General features: G+C 43.2%; 2 protein-coding genes across 4 annotated transcripts in view; one reads left to right on the top strand and one right to left on the bottom strand.

The window, feature by feature from the left end:
* LOC311514690 (uncharacterized protein) overlaps window positions 1-8,231 on the bottom strand; it is a 38,965-nt gene extending 30,734 nt beyond the window's left edge. For both annotated transcript variants that reach the window (XM_084617327.1, XM_084617328.1), the window contains exon 1: window positions 8,103-8,231. In XM_084617327.1, coding sequence (XP_084473453.1) covers window positions 8,103-8,204 — 102 coding nt within the window. In that variant the 5' untranslated portion in view covers window positions 8,205-8,231. The remainder of the gene's footprint in view (window positions 1-8,102) is intronic.
* Window positions 8,191-21,383, top strand: part of PRKAR2B (protein kinase cAMP-dependent type II regulatory subunit beta) — a gene marked incomplete at its 5' end in the record, with an annotated part of 158,311 nt that continues 145,118 nt past the window's right edge. Inside the window, one exon of one of the 2 annotated variants that reach the window (XM_084617325.1) lies at window positions 8,191-8,470. In XM_084617325.1, the coding sequence (XP_084473451.1) occupies window positions 8,191-8,470 (280 nt within the window). Of the gene's footprint in view, window positions 8,534-21,383 lie in introns of both variants that reach the window. The other variant, XM_084617324.1, reaches the window with a different exon arrangement.

The raw sequence follows: 21,383 nt of genomic DNA, 5'->3' as shown, positions 1-21,383 counted from the left end.
GAACGAGCCTCTGATAGTGTGGCTGATGTTATTAGGCCCTGTGATGGTGTCCCCTGAATAGATATGTGGGCACAGTTGGCAACGGGCTTTGTTGCAAGGATAGGTTCCTGAGTTAGTGGTTCTGTTGTATGGTATGTGGTTGCTGGTGAGTATTTGCTTCAGGTTGGGGGGCTGTCTGTAGGCAAGGACTGGCCTGTCTCCCAGGATTTGTGAGAGTGTTGGGTCATCATTCAGGATGGGTTGTAGATCCTTAATAATGCATTGGAGGGGTTTTAGTTGGGGGCTGAAGGTGACGGCTAGTGGCATTCTCTTATTTTCTTTGTTAGGCCTGTCCTGTAGTAGGTGATTTCTGGGAACTCTTCTGGCTCTATCAATCTGTTTCTTGACTTCCACAGGTGGGTATTGTAGTTGTAAGAATGCTTGATAGAGATCTTGTAGGTGTTTGTCTCTGTCTGAGGGGTTGGAGCAAATGCGATTGTATCGCAGAGCTTGGCTGTAGATGATGGATCGTGTGGTGTGGTCAGGGTGAAAGCTGGAGGCATGTAGGTAGGAATAGCGGTCAGTAGGTTTCCGGTATAGGGTGGTGTTTATGTGACCATCGTTTATTAGCACTGTAGTGTCCAGGAAGTAGATCTCTTGTGTGGACTGGACCAGGCTGAGGTTGATGGTGGGATGGAAATTGTTGAAATCATGGTGGAATTCCTCAAGGGCTTCTTTTCCATGGGTCCAGATGATGAAGATGTCATCAATATAGCGCAAGTAGAGAAGGGGCATTAGGGGACGAGAGCTGAGGAAGCGTTGTTCTAAGTCAGCTATAAAAATGTTGGCATACTGTGGGGCCATTCGGGTACCCATAGCAGTGCCGCTGATCTGAAGGTATACATTGTCCCCAAATGTAAAATAGTTATGGGTAAGGACAAAGTCACAAAGTTCAGCCACCAGGTTAGCTGTGACATTATTGAGGATAGTGTTCTTGACGGCTTGTAGTCCATCTTTGTGTGGAATGTTGGTGTAGAGGGCTTCTACATCCATAGTGGCCAGGATGGTGATGTAGAAGCCACCTACAGACAGTCCCCCAACCTGAAGCAAATACTCACCAGCAACCACATACCACACAACAGAACCACTAACCCATGAACCTATCCTTGCAACAAAGCCCGTTGCCAACCGTGCCCACATATCTATTCAGGGGACACCATCACAGGGCCTAATAACATCAGCCACACTATCAGAGGCTCGTTCACCTGCACATCCACCAATGTGATATATGCCATCATGTGCCAGCAATGCCCCTCTGCCATGTACATTGGTCAAACTGGACAGTATCTACGTAAAAGAATAAATGGACACAAATCAGATGTCAAGATTATAACGTTCATAAACCAGTCGGAGAACACTTCCATCTCTCTGGTCACGTGATTACAGACATGAAAGTTGCAATTCTTCAACAAAATAACTTCAAATCCAGACTCCAGCGAGAAACTGTTGAATTGGAATTCATTTGCAAATTGGATACAATTAACTTAGGCTTGAATAGAGACTGGGAGTGGCTAAGTCATTATGCAAGGTAACCTATTTCCCCTTGTTTTTTCCTACCCCCCCCACCTCCCCGACGTTCTTGTTAAACCCTGGATTTGTGCTGGAAATGGCCCACCTTGATTATCATACACATTGTAAGGAGAGTGGTCACTTTAGATAAGCTATTACCAGCAGGAGAGTGGGTTTGTGTGTGGGGGGGGAGGGGGTGAGAAAACCTGGATTTGTGCTGGAAATGGCCCAACTTGATTATCATATTGTCATAAATATAAAGGGAAGGGTAAAACCCTTTGAAATCCCTCCTGGCCAGGGGAAAGCTCCTCTCACCTGTAAAGGGTTAAGAAGCTAAAGGTAACCTCGCTGTCACCTGACCAAAATGACCAATGAGGAGACAAGATACTTTCAAAAGCTGGGAGGAGGGAGAGAAACAAAGGGTCTGTGTCTGTCTGTAGTCGTCTTGGCCAGGGACAGAACAGGAATGGAGTCTTAGAACTTTTAGTAAGTAATCTAGCTAGGTATGTGTTAGATTATGATTTCTTTAATTGGCTGAGAAAAGAATTGTGCTGAATAGAATAACTATTTCTGTCTGTGTATCTTTTTTGTAACTTAAGGTTTTGCCTAGAGGGGTTCTCTATGTTTTTGAATCTAATTACCCTGTAAGATATCTACCATCCTGATTTTACAGGGGGGATTTCTTTATTTCTATTTACTTCTAATTTTTATTAAAAGTCTTCTTGTAAAACACTGAATGCTTTTTCATTGTTCTCAGATCCAAGGGTTTGGGTCTGTGGTCACCTATGCAAATTGGTGAGGCTTTTTATCCAACATTTCCCAGGAAAGGGGGGCTGCAAGTGTTGGGAGGATTGTTCATTGTTCTTAAGATCCAAGGGTCTGGGTCTGTAGTCACCTAGGCAAATTGGTGAGGCTTTTTACCAAACCTTGTCCAGGAAGTGGGGTGCAAGGTTTTGGGAAGTATTTTGGGGGGAAGGACGCGTCCAAACAGCTCTTCCCCAGTAACCAGTATTAGTTTGGTGGTGGTAGCGGCCAGTCCAAGGATAACGGGTGTAATATTTTGTACCTTGGGGAAGTTTTGACCTAAGCTGGTAAAGATAAGCTTAGGAGGTTTTTTCATGCAGGTCCCCACATCTGTACCCTAGAGTTCAGAGTGGGGGAGGAACCGTGACACATATACATTGTAAGAAGAGTGATCACTTTAGATAAGCTATTGCCAGCAGGAGAGTGGGGTGGGGGGAGGTATTTTTTCATGCTTTGTGTGTATAAAAGATCTTCTACACTTTCCACAGTATGCATCCGATGAAGTGAGCTCTAGCTCACGAAAGCTTATGCTCAAATAAATTGGTTAGTCTCTAAGGTGCCACAAGTCCTCCTTTTCTTTTTGCGAATACAGACTAACACGGCTGTTACTCTGAAACTGTTTTATTGACAACCATCCTGTTTTGATGGATACAGAATTATGGCTGTAGCAGTCTGCTAGTGTAACTCTGACAGACCCCCCCCCCATCAATGTGTGGGATCAAACCAGGGATCTCTAAAGCTTAGTGTATAAGCCTCTACTGCATGAGTTAAAAGCCACATGGTTCTTAGCCAAGACTGTAGCAGACTCATCAAACTTTAGACGGTCTAGGTGCCACAAGAGGGGGACAGAGTGCTACACCAAGCAGGCATGGGTTACACTAGTTCTTATCTTCTGCCTCTGTTATGAAGCTCACATGTGGAAGAATAAGAACAGCTTGGCATCCTTCAATTTTCTTTTTAGTGGTTGAAAGGACCTTAGGCTGGCTCATCCCCTGTGCTGAGGCCACTTTGCCACAAAGTGACTCTAAAGCTGGTGTATCTGGCCACTGGAGAATTCCCAAGTGAGGTGAGATGCTTAGGTGGAGATTGGTCCCTGCTTCTGGAGTGCCCCTACATTCTAGAAAAGCCCTTTGGAGCTGCATTTTATAGGAACCTCAAGCTGCAGATTGGCCCAGGATCAGAGAACACAAAGGGGTTAAAATCATGGAAGGCCCAGAGAGTGGGGAAATGCAACTCCTTCTCAGCTGGGGCTGCTAAAAGAATAGGTAGAATTGCCCCTTCAGTTTCAATACACTTCAGTCACTATGAGGGATATGGGTAATGCCCAGCCTTAAAGCCTCCTACACCTCCAACTTTTGAGCTGAGCTAAGATGAGCTCTCCTTGGGCTGCCGTGCAGGAAGTGGGCTCTTCACCTTATCTCAAGAGCAGCACAATCAGGACTATGGTTTCTTAATGTACTAGTTGCAATTAGGCTTCATATAAGCAATCTGGAACATTTTGATGTAGAAGTGGACTTTGTAAACCGTATGTATGATTGATTATGCATGTGTGTGTGATTTCTACCATGCTACAGATTTTCTACAAGTATAAATCATCTCTCCATGGCAGAGAGACTCTTTATTAAGGCAATGTAATGAAATAAACCCTTTGACACCACTGATTTTTATCTACACAACTTTTTAGCCTGTCTACTTTAGCCCATGGCATTGTTAATTCTAATGGATATGGATTCAAACCTTGCTTCAGAACCATGTGATTAGTGCAATTTGTCTATTTCTATATGTAAGAACTGTAACTCCAGTATTAATTGAATACTACAACCCAGTCTCCCAGCAGGAGCGTGTTATATGCATTGAAAAACTCAGATTTCCACAGGGTTTCAGTGTTAATCACCACTTCATCACAGTGACCTTCTCTTGTTACATTGTATGTGAGTCTTACTGTTGAGCCTATGTGAGTTTTACTGTTTTGCATGAATACGGTCTGTGCCTCAGTTTCCCTGTGTGCTGCACCAATACCTCCATGGTGGGAATAGGGGTCTGTGACTTTGACTGAGACCTCTGGGGCAGGTGAGCCTGCTCTCTGGTTGACCTATAGGTCCAAAAATCCCAGACTCTTCTCCCTTTGCAGTCCTTGGAGACCTCCATGGTCACTGCTCCCTGCACCTCCTAATGTACAACTTGGCATCACAGAGCACATCACTACCTCTACCACTCCACAGTGGGGGACAGCAAGGAGAACCCAGCTTTACATATCCTGAGCTGTGAGAACAACTGGTGTATGTGTAGCCATAACTGACTAAATTTGTTTACTCAAATGGACATAAAATGTTTACTTTCTTTCTAATTTTAATTTTTCACCCTATTACATTAAAAATGTATGTGGATTTTTGCATGGATTTTTTTGTACTGTTATTTTCCATTCAATGTTACATTTTTGAAGAATCAAATCATTTTATCAGTTTTCAATAACTGTTTGCAACCACTACATGTAAATGTACACCAAACACCCTATAATTAATAGCTTCAGGAAAACCCCCAGCCATCTTAATAATTGTACAGCAAGCACAACACCATCCTTAGCAGCGCTCCAGTCTCAGAGAACACTCCACAACAGAACTTTACTGTGGCTGACTGTTAAAAATACACTTTCAAAGCCTCCCTCAACTGCATACTGCCAGCGTCCCTTGCTGCTGCATCTGCTGAAAGCACATTCAATGAGCTGCTGAGGTCGTAGTTTGATCTCTCATTAGTGCTATCATGGTGGTTCGTGTATGGCTTCATGAGCCAGGGGAAGGCTGTGTTCTCTAGAATCACTATTAGCATTTCAATATCAACAGTGGTAGTCCATTGCTCAGGAAATGTTCCTGACTGCAGCTTTCATAACAGTCCTGTGTTCTTAGAGATGTGAGTGTCATGTCCTTCTCTGACCTGCCCATTGTGATACTGATGAAGCATCCCCTGTGATCCATCAAAGCTTGCATAACCATGGAAAAGTAGCCTTTTCTATTATTGTACTCTGCGGCAAGGTGAGCTCATGCCAAAATAGGGCTATGCATGGCCTCGCCACAGTTTGGGAACCTTATTGTAGCAAATCCATCTGCTAGGTCTTGCATATTGCTGAGAGTCACAGTCCTGCATAGCAGGAGACAATTAATGGCCCTACACACTTGCATGATAATGACCCCTATTGTGTTTTTTCCAATTCCAAAATGATTTCCTACTGACTGGTACCAATCCTGCTTCAAGAGTGTGATGGTCACTTACTCCTACACTGTCAATGCAGCTCTCTGGTGTGCCAATACTGGCACGCTTGGATAAGCTGGGCACACAGATCCAGGACTGTGGTCTTTCACAGCAGCTGCTCATTTTCCCAAACCTGCATTATGATATGATCTCACCAGGCAGTGCTCATTTCTCAGGCCCAAAGGTGGTACTCCACTGTTTGCGGGTGGTCTGTGAATGCCACCAGTAACCTTCAATTGTTCTTCACTATATCTCTCAGCAAGCTGTCCTCAAAGAAATCCTCATGTTCCCTGTTATTGCAGTACTTCTTGAGGGCCTGCAAATACAGGTGGATGGTGGGTTCTGGATTTGCACCATTCACGAGAATAGTGTAGAGGTCTGCTGGCTTCATGCTTCTCTCAGAAACCATAAAGGCAGAAACCATAAAGTGCTGCACTGGTTTGTGGAATTTTTAAAAAACAGCATGAAAATTTGAGATACAAATTACATTATGAGATGGAAAAAGGACTCAAGCTCTCAGCATGAAAGTATCCGAGATTCATAGAATCACAGAATCATAGAATATCAGGTTTGGAAGGGACCTCAGGAGGTCAAATAATCCAACCCCCTGCTCAAAGCAGGACCAATCCCCAACTAAATCATCCCAGCCAGGGCTTTGTCAAGCCTGACCGTAAAAACTTCTAAGGAAGGAGATTCCACCATCTCCCTAGGTAACCCATTCCAGTGTTTCATCACCCTCCTAGTGAAAAAGTTTTTCCCTAATATCCAACCTAAACCTCCCCAACTGCAACTTGAGACCATTACTCCTTGTTCTATCATCTGCTACCACTGAGAACAGTCTAGAGCCATCTTCTTTGGAACCCCCTTTCAGGTAGTTGAAAGCAGCTATCAAATCCCCCCTCATTCTTCTCTTCCGCAGACTAAATAATCCCAGTTCCCTCAGCCTCTCCTCATAACTCATGTGTTCCAGTCCCCTAATCATTTTTGTTGGTTGCCCTCCGTTGGACGCTTTCCAATTTATCCACATCCTTCTTGTAGTGTGGGGCCCAAAACTGGACACAGTACTCCAGATGAGGCCTCACCAATGTCGAATAGAGGGGAACGATCACATCCCTCGATCTGCTGGCAATGCCCCTACTTATACATCCCAAAATGACATTGGCCTTCTTGGCAACAACGGCACACTGTTGACTCATATCCAGCTTCTCGTCCACTGTAACCCCTAGGTCCTTTTCTGCAGAACTGCTGCCGAGCCATTCGGTCCCTAGTCTGTAGCGGTGCATGGGATTCTTCCATCCTAAGTGGAGGACTCTGCACTTGTCCTTGTTGAACCTCATCAGATTTCTTTTGGCCCAATCCTCTAATTTGTCTAGGTCCCTCTGTATCCTATCCCTACCCTCCAGCGTATCTACCTCTCCTGCAGTTTAGTGTCATCTGCAAACTTGCTGAGGGTGCAATCCACACCATCCTCCAGATCATTTATGAAAATATGGAACAAAACCGGCCTGAGGACTGACCCTTGGGGCACTCCACTTAATCCCGGCTGCCAACTAGACATGGAGCCATTGATCACTACCCGTTCAGCCCGACAATCTAGCCAACTTTCTATCCACCTTATAGTCCATTCATGCAGCCCATACTTCTTTAACTTGCTGGCAAGAATACTGTGGGAGACCATGTGAGTCATTACTATCCACAAAACATTGCAAAAATTTCCCCAAATGCACTATGCTGGATGGTGGCACATGGCATGCTGGGATACCTACCCATGGTGCACCACAATTTAAGTTGAAACTATTAAAACAAGCACTACAGTGAGTACCCGGAGCACCCCCCACATAAGCAGCCCAGTGTGCATGGGCAATATACAAAGTTCAGTGGCTGCCTGCTGACCTAACTTGCATGGACCAAAGCCTGGAGCATAGCCATGGCTTTACTAAGAGAGGGAAGGTGGAAAGGCCACCTGCCCCAGTAGCTGCACAACCCCTCCCTTTCCTTGGTGCTTTGAGTGGAAGGTGAGACCTACCCCCTAAAGCCCCAAGGAGGAGGGCTCCCCCGTGGCTGTAAGCCCCCCTGCATCACTGTGTCCCATGCCCAGCTCCGGGGGAGAGCAAAGGCTGAGGCCCTTTGTCCCAGTCTCCTCGGGGATTAGGTACCGCTCCGGTCTGGGCAAACCCTGACTTCCCGCCTCTCCGCCCATCCCCGGGTGAGCCCCCTGCCCGCCGCGCGGAGCCCGGGCCCTGGGGAAGCCCGCAGCCCGCCCCGGCCGACGCGGCGCGGCGCTCCGCGGTCCCTGGCGGGAGGTTGTCATGGTTTCCCGGGTCACATGCGTGCGAGGCCCCCCCCGGCGCTGGGGAGGAGGCGGGGGCGGGGATGGTACCGTCACCGCCGGGGCCGCCGCCGCGCCGAGAGCAGCCGCCGCCGCCGCCGCCGCCCGGGCTCCCAGAGAGCGGCTCCCGGCACCCTCGGCGGCCAGGGCGGGCTCGGACCCCTGCGGCTCCCACCTGCTCCGGCCTGCAGCCGCTGCAGTTCCCCGCCGGCTCGCCCCGGCCCCCGTTCCCGCCGCCTCGCCTCGCCCCGGCCGGCCCCGGCATGAGCATCTCCATCCCGGCGGGGCTGACGGAGCTGCTGCAGGGCTTCACCGTGGAGGTGCTGCGGAGCCAGCCCGGGGACCTGCTGGAGTTCGCCCTCCAGTACTTCGGGCGCCTCAAGGCGGAGGCGGCGGAGAGCGGCGCCGGAGGGGGCTCCCCCGCGCCGGGCCAGGAGAGGGGCAGCCTGCCGCCCCGCAGGGCCCCCGCCAGGGGGGTCAGCTTCGCCGAGGAGCCCGTGCAGACCGACTCGGAGAGCGGGGACGAGGAGGAGCAATTCGCCGGTAAGGGCGAGGTCCCTGGTGGCTCCGCGGTCGGGGGAGAGCCGGGCGCCCCCCCGAGACTAGGTGAGGCGGGAAAGGGCTGAGTCCTCTCGATACGCCGGAGGGGAGCGGGAGGGCTGCCTGTGTCCGGCCCCCAGCCTGGGGCATGGGGAAGCGGAGCTGGCGGCGGTCTCCGGGGGGAGGTGGTGTTTGAGGAGTGACCGGGGGACCCCGCCCGCCCCCACGCTCCGGCCTGGGGGTGCCAGTAGTTCTGGTTTCACAGGGCTATGTGTTGCTCAGCTTGCTTGGCTTCTAGATGCACGTCCCCTTCTCCTGAAGAGGGGTGTGGGGCGGGGGAATGAAGCCCAGCGTCCTTGCGCACTTCTCCCTTGCTGGTTGTGAGGATGAGTGATGGGCAGAGCAAGGGAAAGGGTTCAGGAGACAACTGTTAGTGTGCCTTGAGCCTTGTGTGCTAGGGGTGATGATGTGTATGTGTGAGTGGAGAGAGAGAGAAGGTGCACTAAGTGAATCCCAGCTCACTGGTGCAGCAGGACTGCATTTGAAATCATAGTTTATGAACCCTGACATGATGTACTCTAAGTTTTTTCTTTTGTTCGTCAAAGCACATAAAGTTGTTGTGGCAGGTGCCCTGTCTGTCCCTTCCTACTTTAGCCTCGTTGTATTCCTGGCACTTTCTGGGGCTGCAAATACTGAATGTGGTCGCAATTGTATTATTTATTGCTGTTGAACGGTACCATGTTAAAGACTACAAAAAAATTAATTTCCTTAAAAGATTGGCTCAAAAAGGAAACTGGACAGGCAAGTTGTAGGGAGTCTTCTGGCGAGAAGGCTGGAGAATGAACAGAAAGAAGCATCCTGTCAAGTTACTGCTATTGGCAAGTTCCATCCCTTCTGTATTTAAACAAAATGACAGACAACTGAAGGTTAGCTTACTTTCTTCTTGTCGAACCTAACTTTAATAACATGGGTGTCTCCCAGCCACCAGATATGCTGCATGGTGTATGTAAGTGTAGCATTGCACCAGATTTTATATTTATGTTGTTTATTATGTATAGGCCTGCATTATGCCTAAGAGAAAACATGTCATTTAGAGAGGGACTAATGATCTCTTCTTTGTAGTAGGGGTATTGGAAGGCAAAATCTGTATTTTATTGTTAATCAAATAGTATATTGCTATTTCTGTCTTATGAATAGGCAGGAAGATATAATCAGTCTTTTGGTGCTTTCAGTGCTCAAGTACATTTTGCTGTACAAATACACTTGAGTTAATTAAGCATTTTACTTAGATGTGCTCATGGGTGTTCCATAAGGTAGACAACCAGAGGTTAAAACCTTATTTCCTTTTAATAGTTACGTTCAAACTACCTGCATAGTAGGAAGGCCCAAGGAGTAAGCATAGCTGTGAGGACAGCAGAGAATGGTTGCAGTACTTCATTTCACTACAGGCTAATACCTATCCACCCACAGTTAAACATTCTCTTTGTGTAGCTGACAGGGTTTATTAGGAGACAAAGCATCTATCAAGGGGACAAACTGCAGCTGTCTCTGAAAAGGTGCAGAGCACTCAGACTATATACTAAAAAAGAAAAGGAGTACTTGTGGCACCGTAGAGACTAACCAATTTATTTGAGCATAAGCTTTCTTGAGCTACAGCTCACTTCATCGGATGCTCACGAAAGCTTATGCTCAAATAAATTGGTTAGTCTCTAAGGTGCCACAGGTACTCCTTTTCTTTTTGTGAATACAGACTAATACGGCTGCTACTCTGAAACCAGACTATATACTGTGAACTAGCTAACTAAAGGGTAGATTGATGGTGGTGATTTGAGGGGCGGTGGGGGACAGGGAAACAGCGTAAACATATCTTTGATATCATTGACAGTTTTGTGAAGAACCTCATTAGTTCACTGAAGTTTTGGTTCTTCCAGGTCAAGTTCAAGGTGTATTTGCATAACCGTATCCAAAAGCTTGCTGTTTACCAGCTGAGCTGTGCTAGCTTTGTCAATAAATGAAATGTTTTTATATGCATTTTATCATTGAAATTCAGATATTTAAGGAGGTGGAAAAAATAAATTAGCTTAAATAATATTTACATCTAAATTGGAAAGTTATGCTGCACATTGAGATATTCAACATCCTTGTAATCTTTGCCCCTACATAAATAGGGTTTGTAATTTATAAGAATTTGTAGTGATTGAGTGGGTACTGTGGATTTATGTAATAGTTTTGAACTCTGCTGAAACCATTACGTCATCTATGAGGTGAGCAAAAATCCTAAAACCGTTAGTGTATCTATCTGCAAACTGAGACAGAATAATAATGGGGAAAAATTAAAATGTCTTAATTTCTTCTTATTGAACATGACTGTCAAACCTGGCTCTTACTATGTTAAAAAGTCTGTTAGTTTAATCCATGGAAAGTGGACTGCTTGTATGTTATATTTATGGTGGTAAACTTATTGTAGCTTGAATTTATTATGTGTTACACATGTAAATATTTATAGGATATTTTAAGAAGCTTTCTAAGGATTGTAGTGGATATCCACTACAACAATAAAAACATTTTATTTATGTTCAGTGTTTTGTGGTCTTAGAGGAAGAATGTCATTGTAAATAGTTTTGCTTAAAAAAGAGACGAATCAGGAATTATTTAACTAACTAATTATGTGTAAAAATAATTTTGTAAAACAAAGCATATATGATATTTTGGAGTCTTTTTAAAGCCTAGTTTGTACTAAGGTTTATAATCTGTATCAGTATTCCAAGCCTGGAGCAATGAATGTTTTGGGATCACAGGATGTAAATATATTGAGAACCACTAGGCAGGGATTAATGAATTCTAATAAATGGTTAGTGGCTGGTTATGTGTAACTTTTTTTTGTGAAGGTTTTACTTTTAGCATAGATGTCTGTACCTTCAGAATAGCACACATGTATCTACACATGTATCTAATGGATGCATAGAGGGATTTGTAGTTTAATAACTGTTTTATGGTCTTAAACATAAACTTAAAATCAGTTATTTTTGAATATTTTACACTTCTGTAAGTAGCACCTTCGATTATTAATGCTAGAAATGATTAGGAAACAGTCTGTTTCAGTTTGTTTCCTTTGCCTTTTGCATCCCTATTTGTATAGTTAGTCTGTTTCCCCTATTTGTGTGGGGCTTTCATACAGGAAGGAGGGGAGAAACATATTTAAACAACTAAGAACATTTGATCGCAAAATGACAAAAATTGCAGGGGACTCGAGTAGGTGTAACACCTGAAAGTTCTGCTTTAAAAAAAAAAATCAAATAAATGTCAAGTTGACAATGTTCCTTTTTTCATTTGGGAATTCAAACTGAACATTGTTTCAGTGTTGAGAACACGTAATTGCCATTGTCCCCCACTTCTTGTTTTGAATAAATGTTTCTAACTATCTAGGTACCTATGTGACTCTCATTAATAGTAGTGTTACCCCCAATCGGGGAGATTGCAGATTATGTATTCCTTACGCCACCTGTTCCTAAACCGAATTTTGCACGCCTTGATAATCTGTACCTTATTCCTGATAACCAGAAACTTCTATGCTTAAACTCTGTAAAATTTCTTTTTACTTCAGCGTCATCTTAATAAAATTATTAAATTTGAACACCTCACAGTCAATTAATTTTGCCCTCGCAAAATTAATTTTGCCTCTTGTGAGGTAGGAAAGCGCTGTCCCATGTTATAAATGGTGAAGTGAGAAATAGGATAGATTTGCCCACTGTCAGACATAAGTCTGTGGCTGATCCAGGAACTGAATCCAGGTCTCCTGAGTCCAAGTCCAGTACCCTGTCCATTAGACCGGCCTTCTTAGTTACTGAAAATAATGAAATTTAAGGGCCTTACCTTGCAAGTTGTGGATCAGCTTGTGCCATAGGTACCTTTATTTTGAATGGATATCTGAGGTATATGTGATTGCTTTAAAAAATAAGTAATAAAAACATTAAACTGAATTCTAGTAACTTTAGTATATTTGAAGAATTGCTTTCTGAGCACACTGGCTGCTTTGCAAATTATTTTTAGATTTTATAGTAAATATCTATATAAATATAATTCCCATCAATGCATATGAGTAAGTCCCAGTAACATTAGAAAGAATTATGTCCACATTTAAGGGATAATTGAGTCTTTATTTTAATACGTTGCTCAGATTATTTAGACTGAAATGCATAGTAAATCATGTGTTATGATGTGCCTGTTGAAACGTTTAAATTCTTCAGTAAATGTTGTTGGCTTTTACAAATGTTTACCATTTTTATTCTCTCTCTGAATTGTTCTGAAGTGCCAATGCCATTATGAACCTTATTTTGGTGGAAAATGACTTGCATAATTTATAGCAGCAGTTGTTAAATATTTACTTACAGCTATAGCGAAAGTTCATATTCAACCCAACCTTAATGTGATTTTCTACAGATATTTCTAGAGCCACTGTTGTTGCTTTCTTAGTAACGCAATTTACATGAGTTATATATACCACTCAATATTATGTAGTCCTTTGGGATAATTTACTGAGGTATTTGAACAGGAAAAATTCTTCTGTTTGGATATTTTTCTTTCAAGGCTGACTTTGCATCTGCATATCTCTTATTTGCATATGTTGCTATGAACACTGTCCCTGCAAATGTGAACTATAAAATACATTTATATGTTTTAGTTATGTCCACCCTCTATGTCCAAACAATAACAAAATAAAACACTGTGCCAGTTAAACATTTGTACTGTACCTTACAATGTCACATGAAAGACACTCCTTTCAGTTCTGATCGCTTTATCCATTCTAAATTATTTTTTAAAATGCATTGTGTTCCTAGAGATGCTATTGCACTGTTTTATCTGGGAATTCTGAGTTTCAGACAAAACTTGGTATAAATCTTGAACAAGTCCAAATATTAGTATTGCCAAGTCACCTTGTATGGCACAGTGTGATAAATTAGTTCGAAATCAGTAAAATTAAAATCTGTTTCAGGTTTTCTCTTTTTTGACTATTTCTGAACATTTACACATGTGAAAAGTCTGAGAACTATAATAATAAAGGCATTTAATTAGTTTTCAGGTCAGTGTTGAAAATGGGATACCTGAAACTCAAATGTGATATTCTGTTTCCTTTACGATATTACTGTTTGTAAAACTGACATCATAAAGCACTGAATTATGTCACCTTTTTGTTTAGCTTCTAGAAGTGGTTAAGGAGGTATTTTCGTGTTTATTAAAACTTCAAAACAGAGCAATTTGGTTGCAAAAATTGCTTCAGGTCTGTTATGCAGATATAACCTAGTAGTTATATTAGTAGGCATGAGTCAGTATAATCAAGGGGGTAGTGTAAACAAAACAACAATCTTTAGGTAGATAATCATAATGATATTTAATTATCAAATTGAGAACCATGTAGAAAGATTTCTGAATTTTGTTAGAGTAAACCATAAATCTAGGAAAATGCTAATACATACAAATGGTGAAATATGTATTTCTGTATATAGTTTAATTGAATTTAGTGCTTGTTAAAGCTCATTTCCTGAAGGCCATTGAACAAACATCAGAAAGTAATGTCTTTCAGTCATTGTCAACGGTGAACTAAATTTGAACTGGTGACCTAGAGGTGAAAAGCGCAGTAGCCTATTACCAACTTACTGAGCCACCTAGTCTGTTGAAATCAATTATTTTTAAATAAACAGTTTCAGTTCCCAAAGTAGTTACAGAATACTGGTGTAAACTTACATTTTTAACTTAAATAATTATAGTGATATCTACAGGCTCCATTCAGGCCAGGGTAGGACTCCATTGGGCTAAGCCCTGCCTGTACAAACCTTAAGGCAACTGCCTGGATGTTGTCATGGGCACAGGCGCTGACATTTATTTTTCCGGGTGGGTGCTCAACTCCTGCTCCACCCTGTGGCCATGCCCCCACTCCGCCCCTTCCCCAAGGCCCCACTGTTGGTCAGCCACTTCCCACCCCCACTCTGCCCCATCTTCCGAGGCCACGCCCTTGCTCTGTCTCTTCCCGCCCCTGCTCTGCCTCCTCCCCCGAGGCCCTTGTCTGCCTGCCCCTCACTGTTCTCCAGCCTCCCCCGAGTGCCTCCTGCCAGCCAATGAACAGCTGATCGGTGGCCCTGCCAAACAGCTTTGGCTGGTGGGTGCTGAGCACCCCCTATTTTTTTTCCGTGGGTGCTTGAGCCCCCAAACACCCATGGAGTTGATGTCAGTGGTCCTGGGGGATACTGAGAGAACAGGAAAGAAAAGATCCCTACTCTCAATTCTGGTGCCTGGACATGCAATGGCTTGGAGCAGCTGGGAACTGCAATTGCACAGGACATCCTGCTCATTCCTAGGCTGGATCATGCTCAACATCGGTGGAATCTTTGGCGAATTAAACTCTGAATCTCTAGCAAGTCTCTGAGCAGGTGTGAATTGTGATTCCCTCTCCCCCAAAGGCTTATAACTTAGTCAAATTTGGGTAGATTTTCACAGGGATAGCAAAAGGCACACCCCTGACACAATGGCTACCACCTTGCCAAATTTTAAGTCCCTGCTGCAAAGCATGAGGGTGGTAGAGGTTTTCAAATAAATGGTTAACAGATTTGTTTAACATGATCAAAACATATTATTCTTTGGCCTGGCTCTTAATAAAAACTGAGTTGTCTTTGCTGAAATTTTCCAGAAAAAATTCAGTCTGAGGCAGATATCTAGCATGGAAAATTTTAGCCCTAAAGGTTAGCAAAGTTATAAGCAACTGAAAATAGGGTCTTACAATGGGAAGTGTCAGTAACCTTACTAATAGGCAGTGCTATCAGGGCCATCTGCTGTGTGTGTATATATATATGTTTGTGTGTGTATATACTTATGTTTATGGAACACTTGATAATGTAGTAGAAAGATATTGGTGGCATAAGCATGGGTTGACTGTGCTATTTCTGAGTGGCAATGAACAAACAAGTGCCAGTACTAACATTTATGTTACACCACACCACTAAGTATCTTGTATGTACCAAATATATTACAGAGAAAATATATTTCTTTGTTAGGAAAGTTTTAGCAAGTCTTTTTTTTTTTTTTTTTTTTAAATTACTGACTCTTGTACCACCCTTCTAAAAAAATTCCGCACTCGCTGGTTCCCTGTGTTTACACTCCACTGTGCATTTATATGAATGAACAACACAATATTAGTTTTTATAACAAAACAGAATAACAATTTGTCCTTGAAAACTAGGCAAGTCCCTGTTTTCAGGACCTGTCCCTGTTGGTTTTGCAGAAAGCAGTGTGCTGTCCTAGTTTTTGTAAACCCCAGTGGACTGGATGCCTGACGAAGCTATCAGCCAGCAGTGCTCTGCCTCAAAGGCAAACCTCAGGTCTGTCATACAAAAACATGACCGCGCTCTATTCTATGAAGCCTCTCAGTGAGCATCCTCCTTAAGCCAGCTCCCTGCACACAGTCAAATCCTTGTGAATTCTGAGACTTTAGGCACTGCTGCAAGTAGTGACCCTAAAAGCATATAGCTATACTGCAGATACCTATTAACCCATACAGGGTCTGGTGTCTATGCTGCTTCTCATTTCTCCACGATCCCAGATGAGCATTGTATTGCAAAGCATTGTATTATTCTGTGGCTCCATCAATAATGTGTCATTAGTCAGACATCCAAAACATCTATTCATTCAGTAATTCAAATTATGCTACATAGTGCAGGAAAGCATGAAATCTAAGATGAAATAGGATGTAGACTGAAATTACAAAGATGTCTGGAGTCTTCAGGGATAAAATACAGGGCTCACTGCATAACACCTTCTTCTGCAAAGTGAATTGTACAGCAGCCATGATGAGTTTGGAAATCTGTCTATGTACCACTTATGAATTCTGGTTGATTTTATGACATAGGTGTATTTTTTCAATGGCGGAGAATGTGGGAATCCACCATTTGCTGAGAGGGGCTATAGTATGTATCTATCAGACCAGGTACAATGGTTGGTCTTTAGACCTCAAGTGATTACCTGTTCAGGTGAAAACATTTTGGGACAGTGGGTTGGCTTAACCTGGGAGAAGCTAGGCCCTTCAACTTTTCTGTGGGGAGTGGAGATAAAAAATTCCTAGCAGCAGAACAAAGAAACCATCTGTTGGAAGTGAGACATGCAAACCTGAGGGACTCTCAGAGCAAGAGAGAGATTGCTTTGGGCAGGAGAGAAGGGCAGGCTTTCATAGCAGGGGGGCCCTGTTTAACTGCAGGACTGGCCAAGGTGAAAGGAAGCAAGCTAAGCTGGAGCAGCAGGAGAGAGAGATGCCATGATTCTGAAGAGCAGTCATTTACAGGAGGGGAAACCTGGACTTTTCAAAGGACTCTTTCCAAAGCCCAAAGAATGCTCTAGAGTAGTGAGGAAACTGAAGCAGGGACTTGCATATAGGTGTGTTTATTATTTTGTCTATACCTGTGTATTTCATGTGCTGCTAAGTAAAGAGTAACTTGCTTTAGAATCCTGTGCAGTCTATTGGTGTGTTTGCTTTTGCGCTCTTGTGTCTGAAGAGTTAAACTGTGAACCCAGAGTACCCACAAGGTGGAACACTGGGAAACGTTGTGTGTAAGCTACTGGGGAATCTGAGGGCCTAAGTAGTTGGAACACAGAGTTTCCGCTCTCAGCAGGGAGGGAGGGGGAAGCTGGTAGACAGAGGATCTGAACTCCGAGAGTGCTCCAGGGGCTAGTGCTGTGACTCTGTTCAGACTCAAGAAGCTTAAAAAGCACACATAACCCAGCAAGGCAGGCCCCAAATGCAACAGCCTGGTGAGTGCCCAGCCAGGGGGAGCTCTGCCAGGGCTGTGTATATGTGACAGCAGACTTACATTTATTTCCCCCATATTGGATGCAAGTCATCCCATTATCACTGCACCACAGAGGATTCTAGAGATTACAAGTAAAAGGAGAAAATGATCAAGAATGAAAAAGCAGAGAAATTCTGAATCTCTTTACGTATTTTACAATATGCCAAAGTCCTACAGTGTGCCAAACTCCTAATGTATTTTGGAAAACAATAAGGCAAAAAGCCTATTGATGATTGGAGGTGAAGTGTTCATAAACATGCATTAATAACATTAAGTACTTTTCACTTGTGTGTTTGCATCTTAGATTGCTGTGCTTAATGATATTAATATTTACAGTAAATAGAACTAGAATTTGAGGTAAATGTTAGTGATGAGTCTAGAGTTCTTGCACTTAATTTGGCTAGCAATGCTGGGTTAAAAGGGAAATAGCATGTAAGTTACTGTAATCATAAAAAAAACGAGGAGTCCTTGTGGCATCTTAGAAACTAACCAGTTTTTGTTAAATTTTTGGTTTTTTTAAAATATATTTCATTAACTATTTTAGTTAAAAACAATTTTAACAAAAATAAACCTGATTTTAAAAAACATGAATGTTTAACTAAATTCAAAAATTCATATGCTTGTTTTGTTAAAATATGCTATGGGTACCCACATGGCTCCACAGCATGCCAACATTTTTATGGCTCACTTAGAACAACGCTTCCTCAGCTCTCGTCCCCTAACGCCCCTACTCTACTTGCGCTACAGTGATGACATCTTCATCTGGACCCATGGAAAAGAAACGCTTGAGGAATTCCACCATGATTTCAACAATTTCCATCCCACCATCAACCTCAGCCTGGACCAGTCCACACAAGAGATCCACTTTCTGGACACTACAGTGCTAATAAGCGATGGTCACATAAACACCACCCTATACTGGAAACCTACTGACCGGTATACTTATCTACGTGCCTCCAGCTTTCATGCAGACCGCATCACACGATCCATTGTCTACAGCCAAGCTCTGCGATACAACTGCATTTGCTCCAATCCCTCAGACAGAGACAAACACCTACAAGATCTCTATCAAGCATTCTTAAAACTACAATACCCACCTGCTGAAGTGAAAAAACAGATTGAAGGAGCCAGAAGTCACCTACTACAGGACAGGCCCAACAAAGAAAATAACAGAACACCACTAGCCATCACCTTCAGCCCCCAACTAAAACCTCTCCAGCGCATCATCAAGGATCTACAACCTATCCTGAAGGATGATCCCTCACTCTCACAGATCTTGGGAGACAGGCCAGTCCTTACTTACAGACAGCCTCCCAACCTGAAGCAAATACTCACCAGCAACCACACACCACACAACAAAAACACTAACTCAGGAACCTATCCTTGCAACAAAGCCCGTTGTCAACTTTGTCCACATAATGACAGGTTTCAGAGTAACAGCCGTGTTAGTCTGTGTTTGCAAAAAGAAAAGGAGTACTTGTGGCACCTTAGAGACTAACCAATTTATTTGAGCATGAGCTTTCGTGAGCTACAGCTCACTTCATCGGATGCATACCGTGGAAACTGCAGCAGCCACACCATCCGGGGCTCGTTCACCTGCACATCTCCCAATGTGATATATGCCATCATGTGCCAGCAATGCCCCTCTGCCATGTACATTGGTCTAGTGCCTTGCTATTAATCATTCACCCAAAATGCCTTTTAGTTTGAGGCTGAAATATTTTCATATTTTATTATCTCTGGACATTACGAAAATGCGTGTGTACAACCAACATGACTAAAACTTAGGAATACACAGCTACTGCATAGCACATACAAATTGACACATATTGATATTCCTTTTAAAAACATCACAACTTAAAAATCCGCACTGGCTCAGTGGAATGCTGTGATAACATCAGTACAAATGGTGTTCTGGGGCCTAGTGGGAAGAGTCAATAGATGCAGTGCTAGAAATGGCAAATGCTACCACTGCAAAGAGCAGTAATATCCAGAAAAGCACATGATTGCTTCGAGCAGCATTAATTTGTGATGTGCAAATACAGAAAAAAGGAGGTAGAAGAACTTTTGAGTACCTTAAAACCTCAGAGTTACGAACACCTTGGGAATGGAGGTTGTTTGTAACTCTGAACAAAATGTTATGGTTGTTCTTTCAAAAGTTTACAACTGAACATTCACTTAATACAGCTTTGGAACTTGATTATGCAGAAGAAAAATGCTGCTTTCCCTTTATTTTTTAGTAGTTTACATTTAACACAGTACTGAGCTGTATTTGCTTTTTCATTTCTTTTGTCTCTGCTGCTGCTGCTTGATTGTGTACTTCTGGTTCCAAATGAGATGTGTGGTTGACTGGTCAGTTCATAACTCTGGTGTTTGTAAATTTGAGGTTCTACTGTATCAGAATCTTGGATCCTCTATTCCTGGTATACAGGTGCAAGATGTATGGCATTCTGTAATTCCCATTTGATAGCTAATTGTAGAAGGGCTTTTCTGTTCCAGAATCTGAAGTGGATCATTAAAGGGAGACTGTTAGTTTAAAATCACACTTCTGTCTGAAAATATATCATTTATTATTACAGTAACACCTAAGATGACTGTAGCTGAAACAAAATAGATAAGGCAGACAAACAATTTTCTTGAAACCTGGTAGTTCATGTTGCCATTGTGTTAGATAACTACAAAGCACTCTGCAGCTACTGGGAATTGCTCTGTTTTAGGAGTTTGTATATCTCAAGTAATGTGAAATGAACTCACCCTGTTTCTGTTGTGTAACTATTTTGTTGTCAGAGTTTAAATGAAAATATTCAGGTCAAAGATTACATGAAAACATGGCTCTTCTAAAAGGAGTATAAACATAATTGCTATAACATTTACAAAACTTTAGGCATTACCATGTGTAACTAATACACTTGAAGACTAAAATCAGTCTGGTTGCTGCTGTATAAAAATATTTGATTTTAGAAAGATACAATAGGTCACAATAGAAACATGTTTCATTTCAAAAATTTAAAAGCGAAGCCAAGGACATATACGCACTTGTTCCGGAAACTGTACTTTTATATTTACTTTTGGCTAGGAATTGACATGGTTTTACTTGTGTTAGATGTCCCAAGACAAAATAGTTTATAAACAAACCTATTGAATTACTTCTTTTCTGTGGTGGGGGAGAAGGAAACTTGTTTTTTAAAGCAATGAACTTCTCAGTAGTGCATAGTAAAAGGTGACCTGAAGTTTTTCAGTTCTCTTTAACTTCAATCTCATGCTCTTTCATGTACAATTAACACATTATTGACTTTACCACTACAAATTTGTCTGATGAAGTGGGTTTTAGCCCACAAAAGCTTATGCCCAAATAAATTTGTTAGTCTCTAAGGTGCCACAAGGACTCCTCGTTGTTTATTCTTTAGGCAGTGTATCTTAATGTAGCTTAGGTTGGAGTTAAGGTTGTGTGTGTGAGTAATTGGATGAGTGCAATGTAGATGACTACGTGTTGGAGTTGAAAGGCTATTTAAGTTGTACATTCTGCAGTACATTACACACCACTGGTGGCAGCATGCAGTGCACGTGCAGCAACACACCACAGTGAAAAGCATACCACATCCACTCTGCAGTCAGTGAAAGGCTCCAGCAGAGGGAAGGCAGCAGGGAAAGGCTTCAGCAGCTCCATGCTTCTGGAGCCTTTCACCACAGCATGGAAAGGCTCTGGTGGGGGAGGGCGTGGTGAAGGGCTCAGGATTTCCCTGTTGCCTTCCCCCACCAGAGCCTTTTCTGCTGCCAGAGCCTCTCCCTGCTGAAGGGGAGGGCTCCAGCAGCAAGGAGCTGGGAGAGCCTTTCTCCACTGCTGAAGTCTTCACCGTGGCGGGGAAAGGCTCCAGCAATGCAGAGCTGACGGAGCCTTTCCCCATTGCTTCCCCCCCTGTGAGAGGTTTCTCTGCTGCTGGAGTGTGTTCCTGTGGCAAGAAAAGGCTGCAGCAGTAGGGAGGCAGTGGGACATGAAACTGCTAAAAATAGCAGTGTAGATGAGGAGTCATTGCTTGGGCAAGTAGGGAGCCGTGTGGGTTTGTACTTGAGTACATACCCACGCT

Source organism: Lepidochelys olivacea, assembly GCF_965140295.1.
Source record: "Lepidochelys olivacea isolate rLepOli2 genome assembly, chromosome: 1".
In the NCBI taxonomy this organism is placed as follows: Eukaryota; Metazoa; Chordata; order Testudines; family Cheloniidae; genus Lepidochelys; species Lepidochelys olivacea.
The sequence above is the reverse complement of the archived record's forward strand: the minus strand, read 5'-3'. Positions and strand labels throughout refer to the sequence as shown.